The 27687-nt window shown below is 41.4% G+C and overlaps 3 protein-coding genes, 1 long non-coding RNA gene and 1 other non-coding gene across 6 annotated transcripts; 1 reads left to right on the forward strand and 4 right to left on the reverse strand.

The window, feature by feature from the left end:
• Positions 1 to 3062: 3062 nt before the first annotated feature.
• LOC108903098 (uncharacterized) lies at positions 3063 to 5600 on the reverse strand. The gene is made up of 3 exons (XR_001964192.2): positions 5529 to 5600; positions 5173 to 5225; positions 3063 to 3305 (listed from the first exon to the last, which is right to left on the reverse strand). It is a non-coding gene; the product is annotated as an uncharacterized LOC108903098 (long non-coding RNA).
• Positions 5184 to 10138, forward strand: ankrd53 (ankyrin repeat domain 53). The gene is made up of 6 exons (XM_018705194.2): positions 5184 to 5271; positions 5579 to 5672; positions 6392 to 6591; positions 6891 to 7055; positions 7158 to 7278; positions 7485 to 10138. The coding sequence occupies exons 1-6, from the start codon at positions 5219 to 5221 to the stop codon at positions 8040 to 8042; spliced, it is 1191 nt and encodes a 396-aa protein (XP_018560710.1). The 5' UTR covers positions 5184 to 5218; the 3' UTR covers positions 8043 to 10138.
• Positions 8871 to 14295, reverse strand: tex261 (testis expressed 261). The gene is made up of 6 exons (XM_018705195.2): positions 14102 to 14295; positions 11672 to 11751; positions 11416 to 11569; positions 11113 to 11180; positions 10846 to 10948; positions 8871 to 10296 (listed from the first exon to the last, which is right to left on the reverse strand). The coding sequence occupies exons 1-6, from the start codon at positions 14169 to 14171 to the stop codon at positions 10181 to 10183; spliced, it is 591 nt and encodes a 196-aa protein (XP_018560711.1). The 5' UTR covers positions 14172 to 14295; the 3' UTR covers positions 8871 to 10180.
• Positions 10521 to 10593, reverse strand: trnak-cuu (transfer RNA lysine (anticodon CUU)). Its single transcript has one exon. It is a non-coding gene; the product is annotated as a tRNA-Lys (tRNA).
• Positions 14296 to 16434: 2139 nt separating the features above from the next.
• Positions 16435 to 25160, reverse strand: shtn2 (shootin 2). 2 transcript variants are annotated; one of them, XM_018705201.2, is made up of 17 exons: positions 24997 to 25160; positions 23872 to 23921; positions 23441 to 23501; positions 23140 to 23234; positions 22770 to 22968; positions 22223 to 22320; positions 22061 to 22142; positions 21393 to 21487; positions 18723 to 18869; positions 18483 to 18630; positions 18269 to 18401; positions 17917 to 17975; positions 17599 to 17696; positions 17435 to 17455; positions 17297 to 17347; positions 17034 to 17184; positions 16435 to 16807 (listed from the first exon to the last, which is right to left on the reverse strand). In XM_018705201.2, the coding sequence occupies exons 1-17, from the start codon at positions 25028 to 25030 to the stop codon at positions 16650 to 16652; spliced, it is 1680 nt and encodes a 559-aa protein (XP_018560717.1). In that variant the 5' UTR covers positions 25031 to 25160; the 3' UTR covers positions 16435 to 16649. The 2 variants fall into 2 exon arrangements, with proteins under 2 accessions (XP_018560717.1, XP_018560716.1); XM_018705200.2 differs by having other exon boundaries at positions 18717 to 18869; positions 24997 to 25159.
• Positions 25161 to 27687: the final 2527 nt, after the last annotated feature.

Below are 27687 nucleotides of genomic sequence, written 5' to 3' on the forward strand. Positions count from 1 at the left end.
TATGCTAATGTTGCTGCCTCAGCCACTTAACAGAGCTAGTGTGCTTTAATTTTTCATTTCTCTACAATTCAGACTGCTTATGGAAGCATATTCAAAGCTAGTAACAGGCTGATCTCAAGCTCTCTGGTAAAGAAATGTGGTTGGTCATGCCAGTTTCTAAATGAGTCCCACAGATTAGGAGGATATCACGTTGTGTGTCAAGTTAATATAGTGACCATTTCTCCCAGGATGCTCATCACTGCTAATCATGTAACTTGAACTAAACTAGCTTTCACTTGTAATCAGAGTAACTTCACCACATTTAATCCAAAGCATCTGTTTTATTTCTACAGCTGTTAAAGATTAGTGGACGAATTACAGCAGAGGAGAGCCTGATGTTATCAGGAGTGCAGCCTGTAGCAGGCCGGGTCGGAGGATGTGACAACCAACAGATGGACAGAATCTGCCTCAGGTTTGATGGAGGAGAGACGCAGTGCCTTCTTGAGAAAAATCACATCTTACAAATAAATAATATGGGACAGGCCTGCCATGAGCTAGTTTGAGCTTTACTACCTCCTTCCACGCACAAGTAAACGATATGCACATCTTTCTTCCTGTCTCATGTCCTCATCCTTTCTTCTCTACCTTTGTAACATTGACCTTCAAGACCTCCCCTCTCCTTTTCTCACAATCTCAGTCCTTTTATCTCCCTCTCCTTCCCTCTGGTGATTTCTGCTGAGCTGTGAGCATTGAGAAGAACGTGTCTGAGGAACATGGGGAAAAAAAAACTCTGGATCATGGGAAGGTGTGAGGGCAGGATGTCTGTCAGGACCTCAGGGATGATGAAGCAGGGGCTGACGTAGGGAAGGGAAACTAGACGTTAAAACGGGATACGAAACCCCTTGAGCAGCAACAGAAACAGTCAGGATAACCACTCTCCTTCCTCATCCTCTTCTTCACATTTGTGAAGTAACACCTTCAGTGATGGCTGAAAGAATCGAGATGTCCCAGGGTTAGGGTTAGGCAGTGGCTCAGCTGTTTGATCATCGACAGGTGCGAAATATTTGCTTTCTACCGCAGAAGAAGTCATGTACACGCCTGAGAAAATAATCTGGTCGCAGAAGCAGTCCTCACTTTGCATGCTCTACATGCTAAACTGCACACATAAGCACATACCTCCTCAGTTTAACACTTTGATCATTTACATGCGGCACAAGAATGTTTTCTAGATGGGGATCTCGGGGTGCTTAAGCGTTTCTCTACTTGCAATGAATTTATCTCACTGTCATTTGATTCGATCACACCTGTCAGTAGCAGAGCCTTGCTTCTCCTCTCCTCTGCCACCCCCACACACCCCCAAATACCCCACCCACCCATCACCTCCATCTGCACCCTGAACAGGCCCTGGTACAGCACAGTGCCTGTGTGCAGCGATGCTGAGGGAGGTCGCCGTGCGGTCACTGCGCAAAGCCTGGTCGCATTGTGACTCGGAGCTGCAGAATGTGCCATGGTGCATTAGCGCGCTGCCGCCTGGCTGAGCACGAGGCACGGAGAGAGAGAGAGAGGAGAGAGAGAGGAGGAGGAAGAGGAGAGGAGGAGGAGGAGGAGGCATAAAGGAAAGAGAGATCGGAGGAGGAGCTAAGGAATTGAGTAAAAGTCAGAAAGATGGGGAAGCAAAAGAGGGAGGAGGATCAGTGGAGGAAGGAGGGGAAAGGAGGATAAGAGGAGAGAGGAGGAGCAAAGTGAGGGCATCAGCGCACTTACACAAGCAGAGTTCAGGAGCCTCAGGGGCACAGGGTCCTTGTAAGGTGCCTCATCAAATATGAAGGCACATCGAGGCTGTGTGTTTGCTCTGGTATCTACTCCTCATCTTCTCCTTCTCTGTTTTCTCTCTCTTTTCCACAGCCTCATTTAATTCCTCCTTTTTCTTCTCTTTTCTTCCTCTCTTCTCTCTGCTCTCTTCTCTCTCTCTCTCCCTCTCCTCGCTCATCATTTCTCCTCTCCATACTTTCGTCCCTTCTTGAAATTCTCACTCAGTGATGACAAGAGTCTTTCCATAAAGACTTGCTCTACACCAGTTTTCTGCCTCTAAAAAAGCAACCAAAATATTGATCTTTTCACAGCTATCTTCATTTTACAGCAATGTATTTTGATAGCACTTCAGACCAAGGGTTTTACTAACCATTTTCCAAACCCACAGAGCAGCTCTTAAAGTGAAGCTAAATCCTGAAAAAACCCACAAAGAGTGTGTCTTGGTTTGTTTTTGGCATGCCCTCTGCTTAGTTGTAATCCTGCTCACTATCTCCCCGTGATTCCAGTCTATCAATAAAGGCTTAGATGGCAAAAAATAATAATCTTTAAATTAATAAATAAATAGCAACTAATGGAGGTATCAAATTTTATACATAACACAAAAAGTTAACAGTTCATTTTTATGTAGGAGAGTTCCTGAGTACAAGACTGAATGTATTTCTATTGGTCAGGTGCCACTAGCCAAACAGAAGCCTGCATTGCACCGCTAATTAACAACAGATGGGGTGCGATTGGATGATGTAATGGACCAATGGGAGAGCCCGCCGGGAGGATGCTGCGACATGATCTCATTTTCATCCTGGCCCTAAGCAGGTTTAGACAGCTCTGATCGGCCCGTTGCTAATCTGCCCTGCACCAACTGGATGTGCTGTAGCTAATGCATGCACACATGCCAGACGCGCACAGACACGCACAGACACACACACACACAGACACACACAGAGTATGTTTTGAATGTAATGAGCATGAAAGAAGGGGAAAAAAATATTCAGAATGAACATCTTTGAGTCAATGCAAATTGTGCTCCAGACCGTCACACGTCAGAAAGCTTTTAAGATTCTGGAGCTTTTAAGGAGTACACACCCGTATACAGGCTGCATTTGACAGTACATGGACAATCACACACACACACACTCAACTGTCAGAAGAAAGGGGTCATGTCGGGGGGTCGCTGTCCAGGGACTTGTGTTGAAAATCAAACATGAAAGAGCTCTACACCGAAGGCTCCGTACAATCTCCAATGACATGTGACTGAGGTCGAAGGAAGCCACTGAGGCCGCAGTGGGGCCGTGCTCTCACTATTAACCCCTATACGCTCACAAGCACTGTACACACATTAATGTGCATATACGCACACACACATGGTTCACACGTACTCACTCTTTCTGTGCACACAAATGCACGTGTCACTGAAGAGCTGCAATGAAGGCGAAGGCTCTGGGGTGGAGTTGGAGCTTGGAGCAGAAAGCCAGAGGTCTGTGGCCCGCCCTTGACCCTCCACTGGACTCTGATGGCTTTGATGGACAGAGGATAACACAGGATGAAAGGGAAAGTCACAAATTAAAGAACTGAATAAAAAAATACAGGTGCAAAGAGGGTGAAAATTAAAATACTTGGTGACTGAGTTGTTGACCAGTCATGTAGCATGATCTTCCTTCATCTTTTTAGCAACAAGAAAGATAAAATTACCAAATATTGAACAAAAAAAAAAGCTAATTTCAATGAAAAACAAAACAACCTGGTTTTTTTCCCTTATTCATCATATCCTTAGATGTATTTTGGAAGGAACGGGCTAAAACCAACATTAAATAACTTGGGTCACACCTTATCATTGTTTTAGAGCAAATGTCTACCCAGACCAGTCAGATACCAAAAAAATCAATTCAGTAAATTAACACAGTCTATCCATAAATGTAGATGAATAATGACACATAAAGAGGAATACTGAGGGGTGACTGCTAAGTTTCTTTTTATTTGGATTAAGTATAGGAGTTAGGAAGTGTAAAATGGGTTTAATCCTAGCTTTGTTGGTTGGCAACTTTTCTTTCTCAAAACTGAACAAAACAAAAATAATGAAAAAACAGAAACTGTAGGTCTCTGATTTAAAGTCGCCCGACTTTGACATCTGTACTCCAGCGCTGTAAACTCCAACTAAAGTAATTCTGCTGACACACATTATTCTGCACAGTGCATACTGTATGTGACCTCTGAATTACAGTCCATCACACTCAATTCAGTCAGGGGTCAAGTGGTCAATAGCTGTGATCAGAGAGGCCTGATCTACATTGAGCCCATCGACCCCTCTGTCCCACAGAGACATAGAGAATATTACAGTTCCACTTCATATTGGCCTCACGCTTGGCAGCAGGTCCGGGGGAGCATTGGAACAAACGGGCCCTCCGAGGCCTCCACAACACTGGTGCAATTGATCTGCTTTACTCGGGCCAAGTGTGAGCAGCTGGTCTTAATGCACCGTCAATACAGGCACACGAGAGATGTATGAGGACAGAGCTGTGGACTCTACATACAAGGGTGGAAGTATCCATTTCTGCCATGCCTGCAGCTACTCATCTGCCTATATCTGTCACAAGCTGTTACACTGACTCAGACATAAACACATATTATTGAATATCCTGTATAGCAGGAAGTGGGCTCTTATTTTCAGTTTTATTCAAGAGATGGAGGAAGAACTGGCAATTATATGCCAATGAAGGCTGATTCTATGAAAAGTGTTTGGTGTGACAGATGAATAAAAACATTCAGGTGGATGACCCTGCATCTTCTGTGCTTTTTCCATCTTTTTTTCCGCTTTGAGCACCTGCAGTCCATTTGTTCTCAGACACCTTCAATTAAAATATGGTGAAAATGAGGAAGTTTGCTTCTTTTTAAACACTTTAATCTATTCCAGTTTTCAGTTTCATTCAAAGAAGACAAGATGAACACCAAACAAAAAGTACTGGATGTGCTCTACTTTGGTGCTTCGATTTTAAGGTACCTGTACTCTACATTAATATTGGCATTTTACGCCACTTAATACCTCTACACTACATTTCAGACCGAAATGTTGGACTTTTTGTCAAATAATAGTTGCTAGTTACTTTTCAGATTAAAATTTAACATATAAAATAGATGATGGGCATAAAATATGAACTACAAAACAGTACCAGAATTATAATATAAATTATCGTGTATCATAAAATTATCTCTGACCAGAATTATAAACATTATACACATTATATATCTGTATTACTTATACGAAAATATAATAGTGTATCACTCACTTTACGTACATTTAGGTTTCAGTAAAATTTAATTAGGATTTATTTATTTATTTATTTATTTTTTAACATATGACGGAACTTAGGTAAAGTATCCGGTTACCTCTTCATGCTCTTCTACCGCAAGACTCCACATCTCCATAGCAACCATGGAACCTGTCAACAAATCCGGAAAAGGGAGTCGTGGTAGATGTAAAAACCGGTAAATAACTTTAACGTTACTTTAATACTTTAATCTTATTATGTGTTTATAGCCCGAATCGTAACTATTATACATTAGTCGACCTGGCTGCTTTTATGGGTTTAGTTTGTTGCTCTATGGGACATTGTGAACGTTAGGTCACTGTATTCATCCGCCGAAAATCAGCATCCACAAAAGTTGTCACAAACTCGGCGATAGGCTAAACGATCCTTTAATACTGTGAAAGCGTTTTAAAATTTGACTGCAAGTAAACTTACGTCTTTGGCCTCGTATTTACAGCCACTTTCTACACGGTTAAATCTTGCAGGAAACTCTCCCGCAGAGCTCCCCCAGACGGCCGCAGGTTGCCCGCTGTAGTTGTTGGGACCACACGGAGGCTGGACGTCGGTGTGAACAGGCAGGTAGGGTCACACATTTCCACGTACTGTTATTTTTTATGACTAAATATACTTGTTTTCCCTCCATGTCTTCTTTTCAAATACCACAGCAGCTCAGCTCGTTGACTAGCACACCTGCAGCAGGTGTGTTTCAATCAGCAGGTGTATCTGATTGGCTGGAGGAAATACTTCCTAAGCAGAATCACATCTCTTAAGGATGTTTTCAGCTTATACACAGGGCACATCAATTACTCACAGGAATTAAGAAAAGAAAGTAGATCGTTAAAAATAAAAACCAAAACAACTGAAAGAGAGAAAGTTGAGCCATGAAAATAATAAGTGAGCAGAATTATATTCAGACAAAAGAGGAGAAAATTATTTTTTTTAGTGCAATCCACAATGAGTATTTTGTGAAGTGGCATTTATGTATACAGTATTTCATTATGATGATGATGATAACTAGAAATTCAGTGTTTGTTCTTCAAGATTACTCCTAACAGAAAGAAAGAAAGTGCTGGTGCTCAGCCAGTCATGTAAGGATTTCAATAAGTTCTGGATCGTGCCACAAGTATAAAACAAGAGCTCTGATGTTTCTACATGTCCATGGGTCTGCTGGTGTGTTGTTGTTGCCACAAGGAACTGTGGGATAGCATGATCTCCCTTCCTTTTGTAAAGGAAGGTGGAGTGTATCCTATGTTAAAGGAGATAAGGAAGCATTGAAACGCCTTTCCTCCATCCTCCAGGGTTTGCCAGCGCTCCACGTGGCCTGCCTCTACGGCCAGATGGCTACTGTCCAGCTCTTGGTGGAGTCCACGCTGGACTGGATGGACATCAGTGATCCTCAGGGTCGGCGGCCCATTCACATGGTCATGTCCTCCCAGAGCTCGCCCAACACCTCGGCCTGTCTCAGATATCTGCTGGAGAAAGGAGCTGACATTAATGTGTAGGAACCTTATTTTGAAATATTCCTCAGCTGTCACCTTAGTAAAATCCTCTCAGATATCCAGACTACAGCTTTTAAAATGGGATGCTTAGAATAGAGAGAAAGTGAATGATGTACATTATTCAGCACAAGTGAAATTATAATTAAAATTAGAAGCTAGTGAAAGTCTGTAGCTGCTGCAAGAGATAATGGCTGTAATGATGATTATGATAGCAACAGTGATGGTTATGACGATGAACATCCACAAATATGATGATGCTGAGGGAAGAGTTTTTCCCTTGCTTTATGATTATTACCAGTACCACAGACTCAGGGCAGACCCCGCTGCACCTGGCTGCCTCTGAAGGCCTCCTGGACTGCGTGGAGATCCTCCTGCAGGCCGGTGCAGATGTGTTTGCCCACGACAGCATGGGACACACGCCTCTGGATTTGGCCTGCATCTGGTGCCGCAGAAAGGTCGCGAGGTAAGGAGTTAAATGAACTGTTCACACCAAAATCAAAAGCTAAACTTAAAATTAACTGATTTTTCTAAAAAAACATACTTGTGTGTTTTTGTGTGTGTGTAGGTATCTGAAAAACTGCATATGGAAGTTAGAAAAGAAGAGAGAACTGGAGGAGAGGAAGCTAGTTCAAGCTTTATACAGTGATCTTGTGGACATGGTCAAACTGTATAATGTCAGCAAAAGGGTTAGTATGCTGTGGAAATTAGTTAATCAAATATTCCAAGGTAACGGACCATTAAATACAGTTTCTTATCAGTTCAACATCACTCATTATTTTCAGTTCTTTTTAAGCAATAATGATGTATGAAGTGTATTCTAAGTTCTCATTAATGCATCTATTCATGTACACTCAACATTCAGTTTGCCACTTTTCTCCACGTGTGATTTCAGACACTTATAGATGAGAAGATGGCAGAGTGGGCGAACAAGAAAGGTTTGCCCCACCTGAGGGATTTCTCCCCCAGAGTCGTGGTGAGCAAGTACCACACCCAGTGCCTCTCATCAGATCAGGGCAGCTCTAATGTAAAACATGCCAAGCACCAGCCAAGTGACCCCCGGGAGGATCAGGAGATCACCTCCTCAAAGCTACCTCCAGCACCAGCCCCCAGGCCCTGGAGCATCTACATGGGCCTCCAGCCAGAGAAACCCCCCGCGGTGCCTGACCTCCGGGACAGCGTCACAGTGTGGAGAGACGGCAGCAGCAGGAAGCCTCAGTACAACACCAAGTGGGACGGCACACCTCATGATGCCCCTGACCTGCCTCTGGATGTCCTTGAGAGGGCGTTGTTCCCCAGAGCCTTCCCTTCCAGGATCGTCTCCCCTCGGCACTTTGAGCCACAGGACATTGTGGAGGTCCAGCGCAGAGGATGCCCCCAGGGGCGGAGCACCTCCCCCTGGACAGAGGTGGCCATGCATCTGGCTGAGGTGCTGGAGCCTGGACATTACTGAGCATCTGTGTACAAGCTTCAGCTGGACTTTAAAGTGGTTGGTTGGTGTAAATTAAAACATCATCACCCCCTCATCTGGTATGGAAATATTTCATACAGTTTTACACAATTTAGTTTCAGGTGGAAAGAACATGAGCATTAGAGGATTTTATTTCAGGAGACCTGTGTCATAGAGAGGCCTCTGTACAATCTCACATATAGAATATTAACAGGCATAAAAACAAACCTATTCTCATAAAATATCCAGCCACACCACAACTTCAGCTCAAAGTGTCAAAATTAAAAATGCCACACACTCCACACACCGCAGCTCCAAAAACAGGGTGAACAGAGGGGTGAGCGAAAGGTGAGAAAACCTCAGTGAACTGGGTCACCTGTCACAGATGTACCCCTGCACTTTGACTGATCCCCCCCAGGGAACCGACTCGGGCTCCAGGTGAGGGCTTGTCAACAGCATGTGTGTATAACTGTGAGCTGTGGCCTGTCAACTAAAGGTGTGTGTGTGTGTGCGTGTGTTGGGGTTTTGTCTTTTTCCTTTACTTTGTGAAGCACTTCACACCTCAGTGGGGGTCAAAGTGCACACTTGCCTCAACCTGGTGCCCCCACTGGGACTGCGCCACATGGGACTTGGATAACATAATGCCATTCAGCTGGACAGTCTGGCACACACACACACACACACTCTTAACAAAGTGGAGTTCAGGGTATGACAACAGTTGGAAAGTTCATTGTACTGCAAATAAAATTTAGCAACCCAGTTTAATTTGAAATTATGAGACTCTTGAATATCGACCTGCATAAAAAAAAAAAAAAACATTTAACCCGCAAATTATGTCAACAAAATCTTTTATTATTCAGTTGTGTGCATACCAGCCTACAATGAATCGCACTCAGTAATTGGTAGGAAGAATTTCTGCCTCTTCAACAGTATTTTCATCAGACCATTATGAGCAGCTTTTGTCCCCAACACCTGTAAGCTTGCAAGAGTCACTGCACAGGTTCGATCTTCAGAAGTGCTTTCATTTGTCTTCGATGATCAATGTACAAAAAGCAGTTTGTTATTACTGTGAATTTTTAAAAAGAGTCCTAAAAAGATGGCCAGGTTGCAGAATACAAGCACTGGTGATTAATCAATGTGTAAGATGCAACAAAATAAAAAAATCTGGTGTTGTTGTCATGGACAACTGTCAATCATCCAGAGTGAGAGAGATCTCTTGTAGCTCACCAATTTAAGGGTGAAACATAATCCTTTCTAAGCGCCATTATTTTAACCCCTTTTCATCAATGTGATGCTACAGGGCAGAGCATTTATATCATATCACACTTCGTAATCAGAAAAAAATGTTTCCATAGATCAAAAGCAGATTCCTTATTCCTTCCTAACGACAGACTGCCCTTTTCTCATTGTCAGTAATCTTAATAACAGCTTCTGTGGCGACCTGTGGAATTTTTCTTGCCACTTTTCTCTTTTCTATGATCATTTCACAAAAAAAAAAAACCCTAAGCTTGGACTTCAGGATTAAACCAGAAAGTACCTGTAAGCTGTCTCATTCATCTCCAACCCACCTTCTTCATCCGAGGAGACAACTTTTTAACAGTCGTATTTTGTCTCCTAAACTGTCTCCCATGCTACTCTGTGTATTGAATCCAATGAAGTGTGAGACCTACAACACACAAATCACAGCGGATAGTCGTGTCAAGAGGAAAACTGAAGAAAAGTCAAATGTTACAGGTATTTGGTTGTTACTTTCAAACCCTGCACATACATATTTTAATGCCAAAGCTTAAAAAATGTCCAACGTGACAATAAGAAAGCATTGCGCTACAGACAGAATCCCCTCAATGAGGTCTCTAGTAGATGTTGTTGGCAGTCAGTACAAACAGACAGAAAGACAACGGCGGACAAACGTGGCCTGTGTAAACTAGTCGGCTCATCCAGCAGGAAGCTCTGTTCTGTTCATTGGTCCGTCCTCTTTGTGTGCTCTCCTTCCTCTTTTGGCCACTGCTTCTTTTTAGTCCCATCCAGAAACAAATCTGCACAGTCCTTCCTGCTTCTCCTTAATCTCCAACACACACACACACACACACACACACTCATGCACCCCCGAGCCCCAAACCTGAACCCCGAGTCCGAGCTCCTCAGTACATTTTCTGTCGGCTGGGCAGCACTGCCTCCTTGAGGAAAGAGAACACAAGAAGGATGCCTGACCTCTTCCCCCTCTTGCCCTTGGTGAAGTAATTAGACACCACGTCATCTAAAAACAGAAAAAAAGGTAATTGTCTTTAATTATACCATCCATCAGTCATCAATGCCCACTTATCCTGTACAGGACAGCAGGGGGCTGAAGTCTCTGTAAGTGGATTTTTACAGTGTGCGCACACAATGTGACCAAAAACATTAACCATGTAAGTAAAAGTAAAGACAGTTGATACAGATACAATAACTGATCTCACTAAGGAACACTTAGGAAAACATTTGCGCCCAACGTGGGGCTCGAACCCACGACCCTGAGATTAAGAGTCTCATGCTCTACCGACTGAGCTAGCCAGGCTGCTAATAACTGTGGAGCTAAACCTGATATCATCACTTAAACAGAGGCATGGCTCTCACTTGATACAATCCATTTTTGGCATTATACACTAAATTCTCACTCCACTGAGAACATGAATCGATGCACAGACTGCCACACTACTCAGAGCTTTAACTGCTGCCACTTCTCTTAACAAAACAACCTTAAACTGAAGAATTAAAAAAAATCTCTGTGTCTGTGTCCTGTGTCTGTTTTCCCTGAAGAGAAGCTCACCTCCTTGTTGTATGGTGGACGGAAGCACATTTTCCCCCGCTGACAAAGACACAAAGAAAGCGAAGGGGATCACCCACAGGCAGATGGTGAAGTAGGCCAGCACCTGAGGCCAACCAGAACATAGTGGAATGTTATTCTTAGCGAAGGAAACGCAACAGTAGAAAATGTTTCCCCAATTTATAAAAACAACTTATGACTGATTAGATTAGTTTGAATAATGAATCATAAATCTGAGATGTGAAAATACCACCCACTGCAAATGCCTACCTCTGAGAACGGGTAATACTCTTGTGCAAAGTACTGAAAGGCCATGTAATGGTTCACCACCACCAACACTGCAGAATGAAAACAAAGGAAACAATGTTAGAGAAAGAGAAGCAGGACAAGAACGGACATCATTGACATACAGTGTGCTCTGACTCAAACTTAATTACACACAATATTCTTCTTCTTAATGAAAGAATGCTGTCTTTTTAGTTGCACATTAATAGCAGAGCCCACGTATCCGTTCTCTGTTTTAAGAAATAAACAGGTAAAGAATCCAAAGGCCACTGTGCCTGTCACACTGACCACAGGAGAGGATGAAGTTGGGGGAGCTCAGCAGTATGTAGGGGAAAGTCTGCAAGAGGCCGAAGTACACCAGGTTGGTGAAGAGGCCGACTCCCACCATCAACACTGGGAAGCCTTCAAATACATAGAGCCCTGCCAGCACACCTGTCGAGAACTGGACACATTCAACACGTTAAGTGAAACAGCGGTTCGACAGAGCAGCAGTTAGTTATGTAACTTCTACTACGGTGTATTCTTAAAAGCAAAACCTACTCACCAGTATCATGTATTTTATTATTCGACTGGTGGCTACTGTGTATTCTTCTATTAGTTCTGCCAAGTAGTACAGGCCAGCAGCTGGGTGAAGACAAAGAATAGGTGGTGATAAGGAAACAGGAAAAATGCTTTGTGTCATTGTGGCTACATGTCAAAACAAAGCACAGATAAAACACACTTAACTAAATACATAACAAAATAATCACTGATGGCAATACATGTTTTTATTAAATTCACCACTTCAGCTGGTAAATGATTTAATGTTTCAAATACAAACATTATTTAATTATAATGATTTAGTAGTGATGACACCAGACATCGTTTTCCTGTGGATGAAACACTTGTCCCTGTCTTTACAATAATCAACATTTAAGCTTGGACTTGACACAATACAATAGTTGTGGTACCAGTACCAAGGTGATACTATTATTGAATATCTTACTTTGAAGAATAATAAGTTACAAAAAGTTCTCAAATGGTTGACTTTTGGCAAAACTTGTATAAAAAAAGCAGAGTGTGAATCTGACCAGATATTCAAGGCCAACTTTCAGTACTTGACAGTTTTCTATCCTTGATACTGAGGATGGCGCCTAAAAGGGATTAAGATTCAATACCTTGCCCTAGTCAAGAGCCAAGGTGAAGCAAGACGGATAGACCAAATGATATCAGTCCATTCAAGTTGATAAAAAAAGAAACTCACAGCCAAAAAGAGGCAAATGATCAAACTATCCAAAACACATGCTCTGGAGGCTGAGAGGATGATGGCTCTCAGAATAAAAAGGCTCATGGAGAGTTCGTGTTCATGTCACGCAAAGGCAATCTGCACTTTCCAGAGTAGAGAGAAAAAGGGAGAGAAGACAGCAGCAGCAGTCTGCCTTTCACTTTTAAAATCCACATTTGTCTGCTAGCACTTTGGTGTTGGACATGTTTCAGTACTTTACAGATTTAGTTCAGTGGGTACTCAAGAGTATGACTCAATTCCTAGTATCTGTTGATAAAGTGGGAAGATACTGGCATTGGTATTGATGTCAGGATAGCAGTAAGGGAGCTCATTGGTTAAACATGCTCTTTCACCTCGTATCGTTTACAGTATTACACTGTTACAAAGCAGGTTATGAGAGGCAACAAACACTGGGAAAGGCAGTCATTGGTAATAAATAATTTATAATATTTTGCCAACAGTTTAACCATGTATCTAATACATTTGTTAAAGATTAAAAACATAATTTCTTAATACTTTACAGTATAGACTCAGTACAGTTATAAGCCATTAGTGAGAGATGTGAGAAATGATTTTGGATTTTGTTGATTCTTTCTGTTAGGCAGTAACACAATACAAAATGTTAATAATCTGGTAGTAAAACAGATACTTTGCAGTCCTCATGATTTGTGACTGGAGGGGTCTTTGCAATGAATTTAAGAGATACTAGAGATAAAAAGACAAAGCAAAGGCAACACCAGTTAACGTGGCAACCCAACAGTTGTCCTTATTACTGCCAATGCTAGCACAGAGCGTTAACTAAACAATAAAGAAATACAGGTACAGAGGCCTAACAAGTATGACAGTGTGAGACTGGGTTACACTGACTGAGTCTGAGAGTCAGGAGCCACACCTGGCAGCTGCAGTAGGTGTTACGTGGACAGACAGGCTCGCTGCCACGTTTCATTTAGAAGTTTTGAAGCAAATTAAACATACTGTTGGCCACATGTTAGTCAGCCAACTTACCAGCTAAGCTACTGTATTATCTAATGTAAACAAATGAACATATCCTCAAGCTAACGTCAATAAGGATTAAAGTTTATATGCTAACTCCTGCTACTACACGCTGCAAAAGCATGTTACCCAACTAACGCTTTACTGGAAGTAAAACTTTATGACCACACTATTTGTTGATGCATCAACCGACGGATTAATTTGTGTCAATAAACCCTGGAGAGCCGGGGAGAGGGGGAGATAGAGCTAAATGCTAACTGTTACTAGCAAACATTACATTCAGCATAAGTGTTTCCCATGTCCTATGAAATCTATGCAGAAATTTAGAGATTTAACAACGATACACTATAATATTTTCGCTAAATGCCCTCTAGCCTGAAAGTAGGCAGCATTGCCATGTTTTAAAATTTTAAAATAAAACCTTTTCTACTTGTAGTGGGGAGTTAGCTAGCTAGCTAGCTAGCTATGTGAGCAGGTATCGATATTTCGGTTAAATAACATGCGTAACTTTTTTTTATTCTTGAGGAAGAATTACTATTTATATCTGCATTTCGCTATTAAAACACTGGCCAATGCTAAAGCGGTCATCGCTTTGTGAAACGGGGCCCCATTATTGTATAATGGTGCCACTTCGCCGGCTGGTTTGGTCCGCTAGCATTAGCAAGCAAATATTAGCTCGTACGTTAGCACTTGCAAGGATTGTCAGCATGCACTTACCTATTGCAAGAGTGACGAAGGATATTTGGACCACCAACGACAGCCAGCTGAGTAAATAAATAAACCACATCTCTCTGCATATGAAACAACACACAAAAATAAGAAAATAATACAGAAAACCAGCTAGCTAACTGCTAACTAGCACTGGTCAGAGTTCCTCCCTCTGTGTTTTCAGTACAGGCTGAAGAAACTAGAGAAGAAGGGCCTCATCTTCAGCAATGACAGGTGCGTCGTGGTGGTAGCGCCATCTGTGGTTGGAGGAGAAGAGCAGTAGTCTGACATGTCTCAAAACATGTTGCATTTGATCCCTAAGATACACAGTAATACAACATATTCAAGTGGTATATAAGATGCTAAATTCATTATGTCATCAGGCTGGCATCTGTGACTCCGTTACTCCATTACTCTGTTACACTGTTACTCAGTACCTCTGTGACTCTGTGTACATCCATTCTTGTGCAGTGATAATTGCTGACAAATTGCTAATTAATTAACATGATAACTTAAAAGTAGAAACCTCCTACACCATAGATGGTCTATGTGGGGTAGATGATCTGATTAGATTTTGTTGTGCTTCCTGCACATATGAGTGAGGTAAAACAGATTTTCCAAAACCTCTGTTAGCATTCTTGATGACAAACTATTAGCATACATGTTCTTTTGTCAGGGAGGCCATGGCAGGACATAAGGTGATCCAAGTGCGGCTTGATTTTTATTTTCCAGACAGAAAGAGACTTCCAATTCTGCGGGCGAGTAACCCCTTATTTTGCACTTGCTTTGTTCTCAGAGATTTGAGTTTCAGAAATTTGTAACTATGTCAAATGAAACAGCATGTGGGGCAAACTAGGGGCCACACCATTGATTCTTACCTGGTTTCTCCTGGGTTTTGGGCTCGGTTACATTTGTACCTTTGGTAAACACAGGGTGCAGTTAGGAGGATTCCTGACAGAAACAAATTTCACAGAAGTAGGCGATCTAAGTGGCAGCTATGATTAGAGCAGGTTGAATTTTCTGGGAAGCTCACTCACCTGGAAAACACAGGACCTGATTTTCAAAAGGAAGGAAGATAGTGCTTTCAGACAGCACCTTACCCCAGCAATATTTAAAAGGTGCGATATATGGTGCTTTATGGGCATCGACACATGTTGATGTTTTTTACTCAGACCATGGTTGTCTCTCCATTAAATTTGTATTGATTTCTCTGCGATGTGCATGGTCTAACATTAATCAGTTCTATAGAGATCAGAGGAGAATTGTTAAGAAAGGGAAAGATGTATAATTTTGGATCCAGTCCTTGTGAGAGTCATTAACAGATGCTTGCTATTATCAATATGAGTATAAAATACAGGATCAGTTTCAGAACTTCCCATCTCTTTGTCTCTCTCTCTCACGCACACACTTGCTGTTGTGTATGAATTCAATAACATGGAGCTGGCAGCCCACATTACTGTATCTCAAAAGCCAACACCTTTGAGATTGAGGGGAGAAACAATTAAAAATGTATGCCTGAGAGTGAAAAGGCAGACCTTCTGGTAAAAAGAGCTAAATAAAGTAAATATATAATGTGAAACAGTGTGAAGACACTAAAATGGTGTCAGAGTCAAAGGTGAGTAATTTCATCCCCTTTTCAAATGCTTTTAACAAAGGTAGATAGGCAGATAGGTAGGTGGCATGGTGTGAGGGTGTGTGTATTCATGCATGCATGCACACATATATACAGTATCTGTGTGGAGGTGAGAAAACAAAAGGCGACTTGCTGCATATAAAGATACTTTCAGGAGGGAGAGCACAGATCACCTGAGGCTCTTAGCTCAACAACACCTCTGGGCTCTGGGTGTGAGAGCTTTAATGTGCCTAAATAAATAGCGGCCTCCTTCCTTCTGCTGGATCGAGCTTTAAGAGGCAGACACCTCGGGAGAGAAGTGGGCAGGGGTCTTTGTATTCAAGGGTGTTTTTTTAACGGCTCAGGCTATTTTTCATCTATAGCCTGTAGCATAAAAATTCCTGTAACTTGCACTCAGGTCACCTGAAACCTAAGCACTCAGAAAGAATGATGTTGGACATTAAACACGGCTGAAGGAGCTCCATTTCCTTTGACACGCAACAAGTACTGGCTTTTTGGAGCAGACTTGGGTTAAGTGGCATTTGAAAAATGCTTTTCTTTGTTTTTGTTTGGTCATGAATGTGAGATTTGATGCTCATTTGCAACAAAACCCCTACAGTCTGGAGGAAAAAACAAACATTAAGAACTGTTTTCTGACAGTATTTGATCTAGAGATGATTACAACTCAAGTCACTACTAAACGTTTTCAGCAGAGACTGAGGACAACCAATGGTTTGCTGACATTTATTGTAAGGGATCATGGGAGCAATGGTTTCATGTAGCAATTAAATGCAAAGATATAATTGATTCCTTTAAAGTCAAAGTAAAAAATACAAAAAACATCCATACAAATCAAAAAACACATCTGCAGCTCATCAATATATAAAACACCAATGACAACTGCAGTGATGTTCAAATGTGAAAAGTGAAGGATTCTGACTTCTCTCAGTTTTCGTGGCTGATGATCAGCGCTGAGGCTCTGATCCGAGAATCTCTCTTCTCCCTGTTCTGCTTCAGCCTCCGGAGCACAGGAGCGCTGCTGCTCTCGCCTGCCCAGGGAGCGTCTCCCGCTGCTGGGACACTCTGTGCACCTGGCTGGGGGTCTGACCAAGAGATGACCACATCCTCAGGTTAGGCATGAATCCAGAAACTGAAGGATGGGCTATAGCAGCTGATCACAGTGATATTATAACGCACTATGTTCTCATGATCAATATTGCAGAAGCTAAAATACTATATGCCCCAAACAGACCACTTAAACACAAGACACCTGATAATCACAACAACAGCAGTATCAGTCAACAGATGCTAATAAACAGAGCAGCATACCCTGTGTGTGGGTTGAGGAGGACGAGTCCTGGTTCTCCCCCATCGCTTTTCTCCTCCTCTGGAGCACCAGCAGGAGCTCTGCCTCCCCAACATTACGGCCAAATCCCCTCCTGGACGGCACTCTGCGGAGCTGCTGACGTTTGATGTTGTCCTGGTGTGTTAGATGGTTAAAGATATTTCAAAACGCAGCACAATACAATACAGCTGCATATTCACATTCTGTCAAAACAAAAGTGAGCGATATTTGGGTTTTAAATTACTACCAGCATTCCTTTCAGCTCCACAACAGCTGATTTTCTGTTTTCACTCTGGTCCTGTAAGGAGATTTGGTATTTGAAGAAACAGTTTCACAGCTGTTTTATTAATATTTTTAAATGAACAAAAGTATAAAGATCACTGACCTTCCATGTGCTGTCATCCTCCTGTGAGCAGAGAGGGTGGATGGTAAGATCAGAGTTTGTTATACTACTTTGGATTTGAGTTTTGTACTGTAAGTTCCCTTAAAGAGCCATCATCTGAATGATTAAAATGCAAATACAGATTACAGTCACAAACTATCGTCTACCTGTACTTTCTTGATGGGCCTCAGGACGATGCCTTTCTTTATTCTCTCCATCATTTCATCCACTGCTTTTGCCTTCATGTCCAACAAGGATGATGGTTCTTAAAGAATAAAAAGTGATAAAAATATATTCATATTGTAAGCTCATTATCTGTGTTTCTACTTTGTACTTCCTAAAGAAAACCTCTTTCACATCTTGGCCAGTTCTACATCAGATACAAAGCTGAAACAACAAGAATAAAGATTAAGAATTCCAATAATAATCAAGATTTAAAGCTTTTACTCCTTCATGGGAAAGAAAAATTGTAAAAGGAGACTCACTGTTTGGACCACCTCTATTGACTCCATCTTTCCTCCTGCTCCTCAGGAAATCAAGTGTACTAGATACAGAGAGAGAGAAGTCAAATTATCATATTCAGTGGACTGGTGTTTTAGAAGTTGATATTCTATTTCACAGTGTTAGACACTAACCTAACCAGCTTTGTTCCCCTGTGCTCTACTATGGCTCCTGAAGCATGCATAAATTCATCATTTTCAAAAACGCAAACTCGTGTTTGAGTCTTTTTTTTCTTGTCACATCAGGATGTAAAAAGCCTCTGAAACAGTGTTTGAACAACTAAGACAGTTCACTGAAACTCCCCATCGGTTTAACGGTGGAGGAGGTTAAACGTACTTGATGACAGTAGTGGGAGGTGGAGGAGGAGGAGGCGGTGGAGGAGGAGGAGGTGGAGGCGGAGCGGGAGTGGATTCCTCCACTGGTTCATCAGTCGCATCTTTTGTGTTCAGTGTTTCTTGTAACTGTTTCACTACAAAGACAATGAAACATAAGTATCAGTACCATGAAGCATTGTTTGCTATGAATGAGTGTTTTCTCCTCCAGCAGCTACCTTCCTCCTGGAGCTGTGTGACGGTGCTGTTAGCCTCAGACAGCTGAGTCTCCATGGCCTTTCTCTCCACCTCACTCTTCTCCAGCTGCTCTCTCAGGCTCTGCAGCTCAGAGAGGACGCTGCTTTCCTCTGCAGCACTCTGTTTTACCTGAGCACAGCCATGAGAGAAACATGGGATATTATGAAGAAAACCAATGGATTTCGCTTGTGTATCATGACACCTGCTTTCATCACCTGCACCTGGTCCTGGTAGTAGCGTTGTATCTCACTCAGGGTTGTGCTGATGTTGGTTATTTGTTCCAGCGCCTGCTGCAGCTGCAGGCCGGTCTCCGAGCTCTGCATCAGCATCACGCTCTGCCTGTGGGCCACCCTCTGCTGCTCCAACATCTGACAAGACAAACCAAACCTAACTTCACCTTTTGACATCTTCGTAACATCTTCAATTATTCGCTTCCACGAAAAATGGAAAAAGAAATACATCAGTGACAATGAACCACAATTAGAGGGGAAAATAAATGGAGATCTGAATGGCTAGTTGTTAATTTTCTCCCCCCTAGGAGGTTTTCACAATGCAGGGAAAATGTTTTCAAACCAAATGTTCGACGGAACAATGACTTGACAAAGCTACAAAGCCTTGTTAGAATTACTCATCTGTTTCATTGAAGGGTAACAATGCAAACAGGATGATTTATCTGTGAGACAAAGCATCATTTTTCTACATTATGGTAAGTGCTTGTAAGGAAGGGTGAAAAATGTCAGGCTTTGCCTTGATTCACTGGGAAAATTAGATTCTTTCTTATATGGTGAGACAAATATTTACACCAGTTATGTTAATAACTGTGGTTTAGAGCTCATAAATAATCAGCAACACAAACAAACCTTTTGTTACTTCGAATGAGCTTTTGTGAAGTTTAATATTGTATATATAAGTAAAACATGGGTAAAGCACAGTACATTATTCATCTGTTAACAAAAGGGAACCAGCTTGGTTTCCCATGCAGAGATAAATAACAAAAGTGAGACAAGTCACAGGAGATAACATATGAAAGATGCTGATACAACAGCAGTCACACACACAACAACAGCCACATACAAGTGATCAAGTAATAAATAAAAAGCCAATCAAAAGTGATGCGCTTGAAAATGTGACCAATAACATAGGTCATAAATATGAAAGAACACCTTAAGAAAATCAAATATTTCTCTCATTCTTTAATATACTGTATGTAGTCATAATAAACCAAAGAGGAGTCTAGAGATACTGAACTCAGGGGTCCAACCTCCTTAGTAAAAACTGTAACTGTAAGAATTTTTCCATGTGCTCCAAAAAAAAAAGGCAAAATTTTCAGATTTCTTTTGATTTTCTGCACATTTAATTATTCATTTAACTGCTAAGCTGCATGTTCTGTGGAGTTTATCCCCCTACATGATACTGTTGTTTCAGTAATATAATTCTGGTAGAATATTTTTCTTTTTCATTTTTTTTAAAATATAAATATGGCCAGAAACAGACTAATTTTAAATACGTTGGCCCCCAGAAATATCAGAATCTAAAAAACCTATCATGTGTAATTTGTGTGTAATAGTGGTCATTAAAACGCCCTGATTCTCACATACAACACAGAGGACATGACCTCTCTGTGCTCTGGGCGTATTGGATTCATAAAGCTTCTCTGACAGGTTGTGCAGATATTTTTTGGGGAACAGGCTCATCATCAAAGAACAGGAAGTAAGAAAAAAAATGGTTTTCATTTCTGCGTTTTTGTACCGTCAGGACAAACTGAAGCAGCAGGTTTGGTGAGCTCTCTATCAGGACATGCAACACGGGGCTGCGCGCTGCAAATTACACCGCTCTAATCTCTGGTCTCCCTTCAGCAGAGACCAATTTTCACACAGCAATTAGCACAATTATTTCATACATACAAACACACAGGCCCTAACCATACACAGCAACACAAAGAGACAAAGATGCACACACACACACACACACACACACACACACAAACTCCAAATTGTTTCCTGTTTGAGGCCCTGCATCATTATACCACCATGCATCACAGAGAAGAGGTGTGAATGGTTGGTGTTTTCAAAACACATGAAAACAGACAAATAGTAGTGCATACAAGAGGCATTCAGCACAGGGGGGTCTTTTATCATGAACTGAGAGTAAAGGGGCTGAATTGTGTGAACAGTTGGGGGTCCTTTTCACAGGTAAGGACCCCTGCGAGGCAGCCCATTGTGCGCCTGTCCAGTAAATGGAGGACACCGCGCACAAAGGCGACAATTGCTATATGCTCGGCAAAACATAAAGGTGTCAGGCAAAGACAGGTTGTGCTTAAAGACCACTATTCTCCTTCAGCAGCAGTGATGACCACTAATTACAGGGAAGGGAGGGGCTAAATAGGAAGGGAAGGGAACAGAGAGGCGTTTTTTGAAAGAAGAGGCCTTCATTATGGGAGCAGGTGGGGCAGCAAAAAACTGTGCTCTCTGTGTGTGTGTGTTTGGGTATGTGGATTTTAAGTGAATTGGTGTCTTCCCAGCATGTGTACGAGTGTGTTTCTGCTTTTGTCTTTGTGTGCGTGTGAATGCGTCGCCCCACACAGCAAGAGAGCCCGGATTTGACCAAAGTGTCATCGGTGTGAAAACAGAGAATGGAGACCCCCTCTCCTGTCCCACCACATCAGCTGCTCTCTGACAGAGGAAGTGTGTGCCCCCCTCCCCAACACAAAGCCCCTGTCCAAGCATCCATCAGCTGCCCGAAGGTCAGCGCTAACACTCCTGCTCCCCGTCCTGTGGCACGACCTGTCACCTTCAGTATCTATAGGTGTGAATATATGACAAAATGTTTCATGCCATGCTGAAAACACACACACACACACACACACGTATATGCACGCCACGTGCTCAGACCTGGTGGGCAAAGACTTCAGCGTGCTGCCGGAGGCCCTCCTCCAGCTCCAGTCTCTGAGACATTTCTGTGAACTCCTCTGTGACAAGCTGGGAAACTGCACACACAGATAGAGAGAGAGAGAGGGGTGAAAAAAACATGAAAATTTAATGCCATTTATGATGGCATTCACGGCATTAATGACATTTTAACCAACAAATCCAAAATGAAATAGAACTGAAATAAGCAGTTATTCATAGATTAGTCAATTAGCAGAAAATTGATCGTTTGACAATTGATTAACCACGTTTAGTCATTAATGGAGTAAAAATCCCATGTATTTGCCTATATTATGAAGATTTGTTGCTCTTCTCTGTTCAATGTAAAACTTTACATTAAAGGGTCAGTTCACCCGAATTACAGTAAAAATGTCATCCTGTGCTCCTCCATTATATTGTCGAGGTAACAGAAACCTTTTTTTTTTTTTTTATGAATAGAGACTGTAGTGCTGCTGTTTTGTATGTGGGTGAACTGACCCTTTAAATACTTTTAGATTTTCAGTGTTGATTATGAACTGGAAACAAGGAAAGATGCCACCTTGAGACTGGGAGCTTGTGAAGGCCATTTTTTCTAGAATCAATAACTGATTATCTGGTAGTTTGTTTCAGCAGTGGTGTGAGGAGGACTTCACCTCGTTTGATTTTATTCATGGTCTTGGTCTGTTTGTTCATTCTCCTCAGTATAGCCTCTTTCTCTTCAACCTCCAGAGCTAGCTGCAATAAAATGTCTGTGATAAGGCTGGTATGAACACACACACACACACACACACACAGTGATGATGACAGTGACGTACCTGCTCTCTGAGTTGGGCCTGCTGTTTGGTTAGATCATCTACTTCTTGCTCCAGCTGCAGCTTCTCAGCCAGCAGACCATCCACTGACGCCTGTAGCTCTGACACACACACACACACACACACACACACACACACAGAAAGAAGCTTATGATGAGTTATAGACCTCAACACAACATCCCAATAAACAATCAAAAAACAAGTCGTGAATCTGGGTTGAAACACTTTTTTGGGCAAAGAACAAAACTGGCATCAACATTGAAATGATCCTTTTTCTAGTTCCTCTATGATGATGATCTGATCATGGATGTTTTTGAATCACGTTAATACAGAAAGTCATGATGCTTTGGAAGACATGAGCTGCTATAAACAAAGCTTTAAATTGTTCCCCTATGGTTTGCACAGGAAACTATGTGACCAGACCTTTAAGTAAAGCAAGAAGAGGAGAAGAGAAACACCAAACTAAACTGACTTTATCATAAATATATGAATTAACTACAGATAACAAAGTGAATCAAGTGACTTCGCATGACGAGTACTTTTGTCTCACCTGCGATCTTAGCTTGGCTCTCCAGCAGCAGCTGTGTCTCCTCACCACCGCTGTCCTCGCCAGCATCAACCACGTCACCATTGACTGAGGGGTCAGTGTCTGGGGCAAGGGTCACAGCAGTAAGGTCTTCAGGCAGCTCGGGGATGAGCGGCATCAGCATCTGGCTCTGCCTCTTCAGGACTTTGTTCTCTTTGGTCACCTAGGCAACAGAGGAGGTGATGGTGAGGCGTGGAAGTGGTTGATGTTGGTGTTATTTAATTTTATTAGTATAAAAAACAAAGGTGAGATGAGGTGAGGTGAGGGTGTATCACCTGAGCTACAGTATATGAAGCTGCAAGGAAGGAACGACAAAAGTGATCCATATACATACCTTGACAGCCAGCGCCTCAGCACTCTCCCTACATGACCGTTCAATTTGGAACTGGAGCTCCAGGACATTAATCTCTTTCAAGAGCTGATTGGAGACTAGAAATGAAGGGAGGTGAAGTTGTTAGTCATGGTCTTGTCAGAAAAAGAGATGGGAGATTTGAATTAAAGTTGCACAGAATCAACTTAAAACTAATAGTTAGTATCCTTAGGTGTAAATTTCAATCTGAGTGGTTTTCTGTCTACAGTGTGTGTTGGCCCGGCTGAATAAACTGAAGAAAATGAAAACAAATTCTAATTCTCACCTTCCTCCAATTCAGACAGTCTCTGATTGGCTTCATCCCTCTGCTTTTCCAGGAATTCATACTAACAATCAATCCAACCACCAGCACACACAGGACGAAGCAAAACAGGAGAAAGATATCAATTATATACCAACAAACATGCATTTGATTTTTGTTCACGTTTTCTTCTATTTCCACCGACAGGTAAGAAATATAATTTCATTTGTTCCTGTTAATCTAATCAAGTTTGAGTACTTGTACTTTTTAAAGTATTTTAGTCTGCAGAGTATTTGTAAATATGTCTTTAAAAAAGAAAGAGGGAGAGGTTTGTGAGGCAACAGTACATCTACATGAGGTATTTAGTGTTTCCTCCTCTGCTGATTGTCTCTAATGCACATTATAAAGTGGCATTAATTAACAGGTAATTTACCGCCTGTCACCATCAGTGATACCTGAATGTCTCCCTCATCTTCAGAAGATAAACCACTCTCTCCGTCAGACTCTGTGGGAAACAGAAAATCGTTTTATCTTCACACAACAGATGGTTTGTCAAATGGGCAGTGGCAGCAGAAAACAGGGAACACGCTCAGTGGGAGGCGAGATCAGCAAAGATCCTCACATCCTGTCAGCAAAGCTGCAAGAGGAACTTCAGCAGGCTGTCTGTGGGAGGTCGCCCAGAGATATACAGGAAGTGAAATTACAGAAGGATCATGAATAAATGTGTTTCACTTTCAGTGGCGTCAGACTCACAGTAGTTTACAACTTTGGCTTCACCTCATTCAAAACCCTGAGAGCTTTGTTGTTCTTAAAGCAAGGTTGGCCAGGTTGGCTGGTTACTGTGTTTCCACTCTTTGTGTTAAGCCATCTCCTTCTTCTACAACTTTGAAAGACTCACAATGGACAAATAAAAATGGTCAAAACTCGAGCAGCAATACTAGAGATAGCATCTTTTTTATTCGACACATTCTTCAGCCTTTGTGCTCACATTACACTCAATGCAACTTAACCACCAGCAGTTTGATCGGCGTTTCAGGCCTGTTATGCTTGTGGCAATAAACGTAGCAGAGATGAGCTACAGACGTCTGGTAAGATCACTGCTTTCTAACATCACACCCACAGATTATTTCTCATTTTCAAACTTGTAGTCCTCAGAGGCAGCCAAAGCTGACTCAACAGACATCACTCAAAAGACTTCTAACATATGCAGGAGTATTCCCCAAGACCTGTGAACAGACTGCACAAAGTTTCCCTTTAAATGAAACTAATTTAAGCGTGTATAAAAACTATTTAATCGAGACTGAAGAATGCTCAACAGGTTTTTCAAAACTTATCACCTACACAAAACAAGACATGAATTCAATATCATATTGAGCTTCTTCATGCACTGAATCCCTAATATTAAAATAAACAGTCATGAACAAAAGTGTTAAGCTAGATCCCCTTTATTATCTCACTTAGCCCATAATAAGTAGCATGACTTATCCAGATACGGAGAGTCTTTTTGAAACTCTAATAGTCATCATGTGACTAAAAGAAGTATCTCAGCAGCACTTTATATCCACATTATCAAGTCTTACCTGCAGCTGCACTGTCCTCAACTTGGACCCACATTTTGCCGTCTGTTCACTTTTCAAGGTTTTAGCTCCTTGGGAAACTAAAGTAAGCTGCACATTCCAGCACAAACAAAATCCTGCCTTCTCTCTGAGCAGCACTCAGCTTATTATGAAGGAAGCAAGTGGGAATTTGTGCGTAACTCTCCCCCTCTGCCACGATTTCAAAAAAAGGAACTTATACTTTACATTGGCCAAAAGACCATTTTAATCATCATAAGTTAATGTGGCTCTGTAGCTAATAGAGAGAGTTTTAATGTATTTTTTGACTATTTGTTTGGTTTTACTCTTGATGTTACTGGTAACTTAGAGGAAGAGGTGGGTGATCTTTTCCCTTCCTTACAGTGAAAGGGGGAAAATGTAGCCTTTGTCCATTCATGTGGTCTCTGAGGGACAACACTGTCTCCCTGCTGCAAGATCAATGTCACTCAAACAGCTGGGGCAAAGGCAAAGCTGCTTTTATTCCTCTATTAGCATCTGTGCTCAAAGTTCATGACCTCTGAAACATCAGACACCTGCCATGGGAACCAAATTCTGTGGGGTGATAAATCGCGGGATGAAGGCAGCGATGATGTTGATGACATACATTTCTGCACAATGAATAATTTAAAAAGTTCAAATTTCTCATTCTTGATTCCATTTATTTATTCACCTACCTTCCAGGAGCTGATTTATAGTACACTGAGAGCTCGTCCAGGGTTAAGCACGCCCTGCATTCAGCTCAGGGTGTTTGATTTAACCTTGCTTGGTGCACCAGACTTGTGAGGTTTTGTACGTCAAGGTTTAAAGGAAGGATAAGTGGCTGTTTACCAATCTAAAGGAGAATCCAAAACCAACAATGCATTACCCCAACTCTCAATACTCTCTGACTCCCCTACCTTGTCAGTGGGTCTTTCCAAAAATAAGTGGGCACTGTAGTTTTTACCAAACATTACACAAGCAGGAATAAACTGTACATTTACTGGGGACTATTTTCAGCTGTGGATGAATACACATTTTACACTCAACTAAGTATTTACAGCAACAGGACAGTGTGTGCTATTAAATCAAAACAAAAAGTGCCCAAACCCAAAAAGTGCCCATATTCATTACAGTGAAGAAACAGGTACAGTATAATGGCTGGAAATGCTTTTTTTTGTTGTTGTTGAATGAATGAAACTTTCTCCACCGCACAGAATTTGCAGGGATATATTTGAGTGGATAGTGGGTGAACAAAACACAGGTCCTTGATACCAGAGTTTGTATCTTCATGTTGTAACGTTTAGACAACAACAACAGCACTGTACTTAAGGTTAGTGAAAGATCGATTTCAGTTAAATGTTATTCAGAAAGTCATGTTTAATGCATTGTGAACATTTTCTGTATCAAACCAGACCATGATCTTTCCCTAATCTTAACCAAGTGCTGTAAGTGTGTTAACCTAACAATATAGCAGCTTAACAATGCTGTAGTTACTACAGCATTTTTAAATTAGGTTTTGGTTATACAGACAATACTTGTGGGATCAATTTTTTGTTGGTTTTGGTGTTTTCATAGGAACTCCCAACAACAAGAAAAATATTGATTGTTGCCAAACTCTTCCCAGAATCTTTGAATTGCCTTCAAATACTCCTCGTGGCTGAAAACAAAGTCTAACAATGCTCCTAGGTTTTGTCTTGTGGAATAATTTCACACAGATTATTCCAGTGTCCACAAACATTACAAAAATGTCCACAGGGTGCATTCAGTGAGTTATAAAATTCATAAATCATTAATGGCAGCCTTGGATAACTGTTTTTTTAAATTCCAGAAGACATTGGCTGCAAGATTTCTTTATTTGCAACACAAACACGTCTAATGATTCCTGTCAAAAACAGGTATTCTGAAATAATCAAAAAACTTCATTGAAATTTTTCTGCTTTTAAACGGCCCTCAATACACAAGCGGATGGCCTGTACAGCTGAACGACAAAAAGCTGCTGTGAGTCATGGTGGTGACGTCCTTGTGATTAAAATGAGTCTTTTCTCTCTCAGTGTGTTGCTCTCTTTACAGGCACCACCTGAACACCACAACCTCCTCCAGCCTGTCACCCTGACCTTTACTAATGATTCTTCACCATGTTAATAAAGGTGAAATTGTCACTTAACATTAGCCGTTGTCTGGTGTTTCTTGCAGCGGGCGACATTGTCAGAAAAACTCTGTGCTCATTAAAACTGCGTCTTTAAATTCTGGTTAAATAGAGACAGATTAGAAAGGAAGCAGCTTTTATTTTTGAAACAATACACAGACTAAACAAGGCTGGCTTTGGGTTTCAGAAAGCCTTTGGCATTTATATCTGTGCTTTTGTCTCATTTGGAGTGAAGCATTTCACTTAAAACAGTGGTTTTACAACATGCAGGACAGATTTGCTACAAAAAATTGATTTAAAAAAATTATTGTACTTTTGTAATAAGTACTCTCTGCTGACTTCTTTTGACAGATCTTTTGTCTAATTAATATCATCACAATAATATCTTACAATCATTATTCAACCTACTGGCATTCATAAGCAGTGCATGAACATATAACTCTTATAACTCTAAAAAGTAATAGACAAAGTATTTATTAATGTGTTAACATTGGAGAGGTTATAACTACTAACATTATAAAGTACATTAAGAAACACTTGAAAATGTCATT

This window comes from Lates calcarifer, linkage group LG14, assembly GCF_001640805.2.
Source record: "Lates calcarifer isolate ASB-BC8 linkage group LG14, TLL_Latcal_v3, whole genome shotgun sequence".
NCBI lineage: Eukaryota > Metazoa > Chordata > Actinopteri > Centropomidae > Lates > Lates calcarifer.

What these genes read in the sequence shown, in the direction of transcription:
- ankrd53 (XM_018705194.2), top strand. Translation starts at nt 5,219, where the DNA reads ATGGAACCTGTCAACAAATCCGGAAAAGGGAGTCGTGGTAGATGTAAA. An exon ending in AAAGGAGCTGACATTAATGT is followed by an intron (nt 6,592 to 6,890) that starts GTAGGAACCTTA and finishes GATTATTACCAG; the next exon opens with TACCACAGACTCAGGGCAGA. An exon ending in TGTATAATGTCAGCAAAAGG is followed by an intron (nt 7,279 to 7,484) that starts GTTAGTATGCTG and finishes GTGTGATTTCAG; the next exon opens with ACACTTATAGATGAGAAGAT.
- tex261 (XM_018705195.2), bottom strand. Translation starts at nt 14,171, where the DNA reads ATGTGGTTTATTTATTTACTCAGCTGGCTGTCGTTGGTGGTCCAAATA. An exon ending in AGTATTACCCGTTCTCAGAG is followed by an intron (nt 10,949 to 11,112) that starts GTAGGCATTTGC and finishes GGTTGGCCTCAG; the next exon opens with GTGCTGGCCTACTTCACCAT. An exon ending in GTCCACCATACAACAAGGAG is followed by an intron (nt 10,297 to 10,845) that starts GTGAGCTTCTCT and finishes TTCTGTTTTTAG; the next exon opens with ATGACGTGGTGTCTAATTAC.
- shtn2 (XM_018705200.2), bottom strand. Translation starts at nt 25,030, where the DNA reads ATGTGGGTCCAAGTTGAGGACAGTGCAGCTGCAG. An exon ending in AAGATGAGGGAGACATTCAG is followed by an intron (nt 23,502 to 23,871) that starts GTATCACTGATG and finishes ATTGATTGTTAG; the next exon opens with TATGAATTCCTGGAAAAGCA. An exon ending in ACTACCAGGACCAGGTGCAG is followed by an intron (nt 18,631 to 18,716) that starts GTGATGAAAGCA and finishes GGCTGTGCTCAG; the next exon opens with GTAAAACAGAGTGCTGCAGA.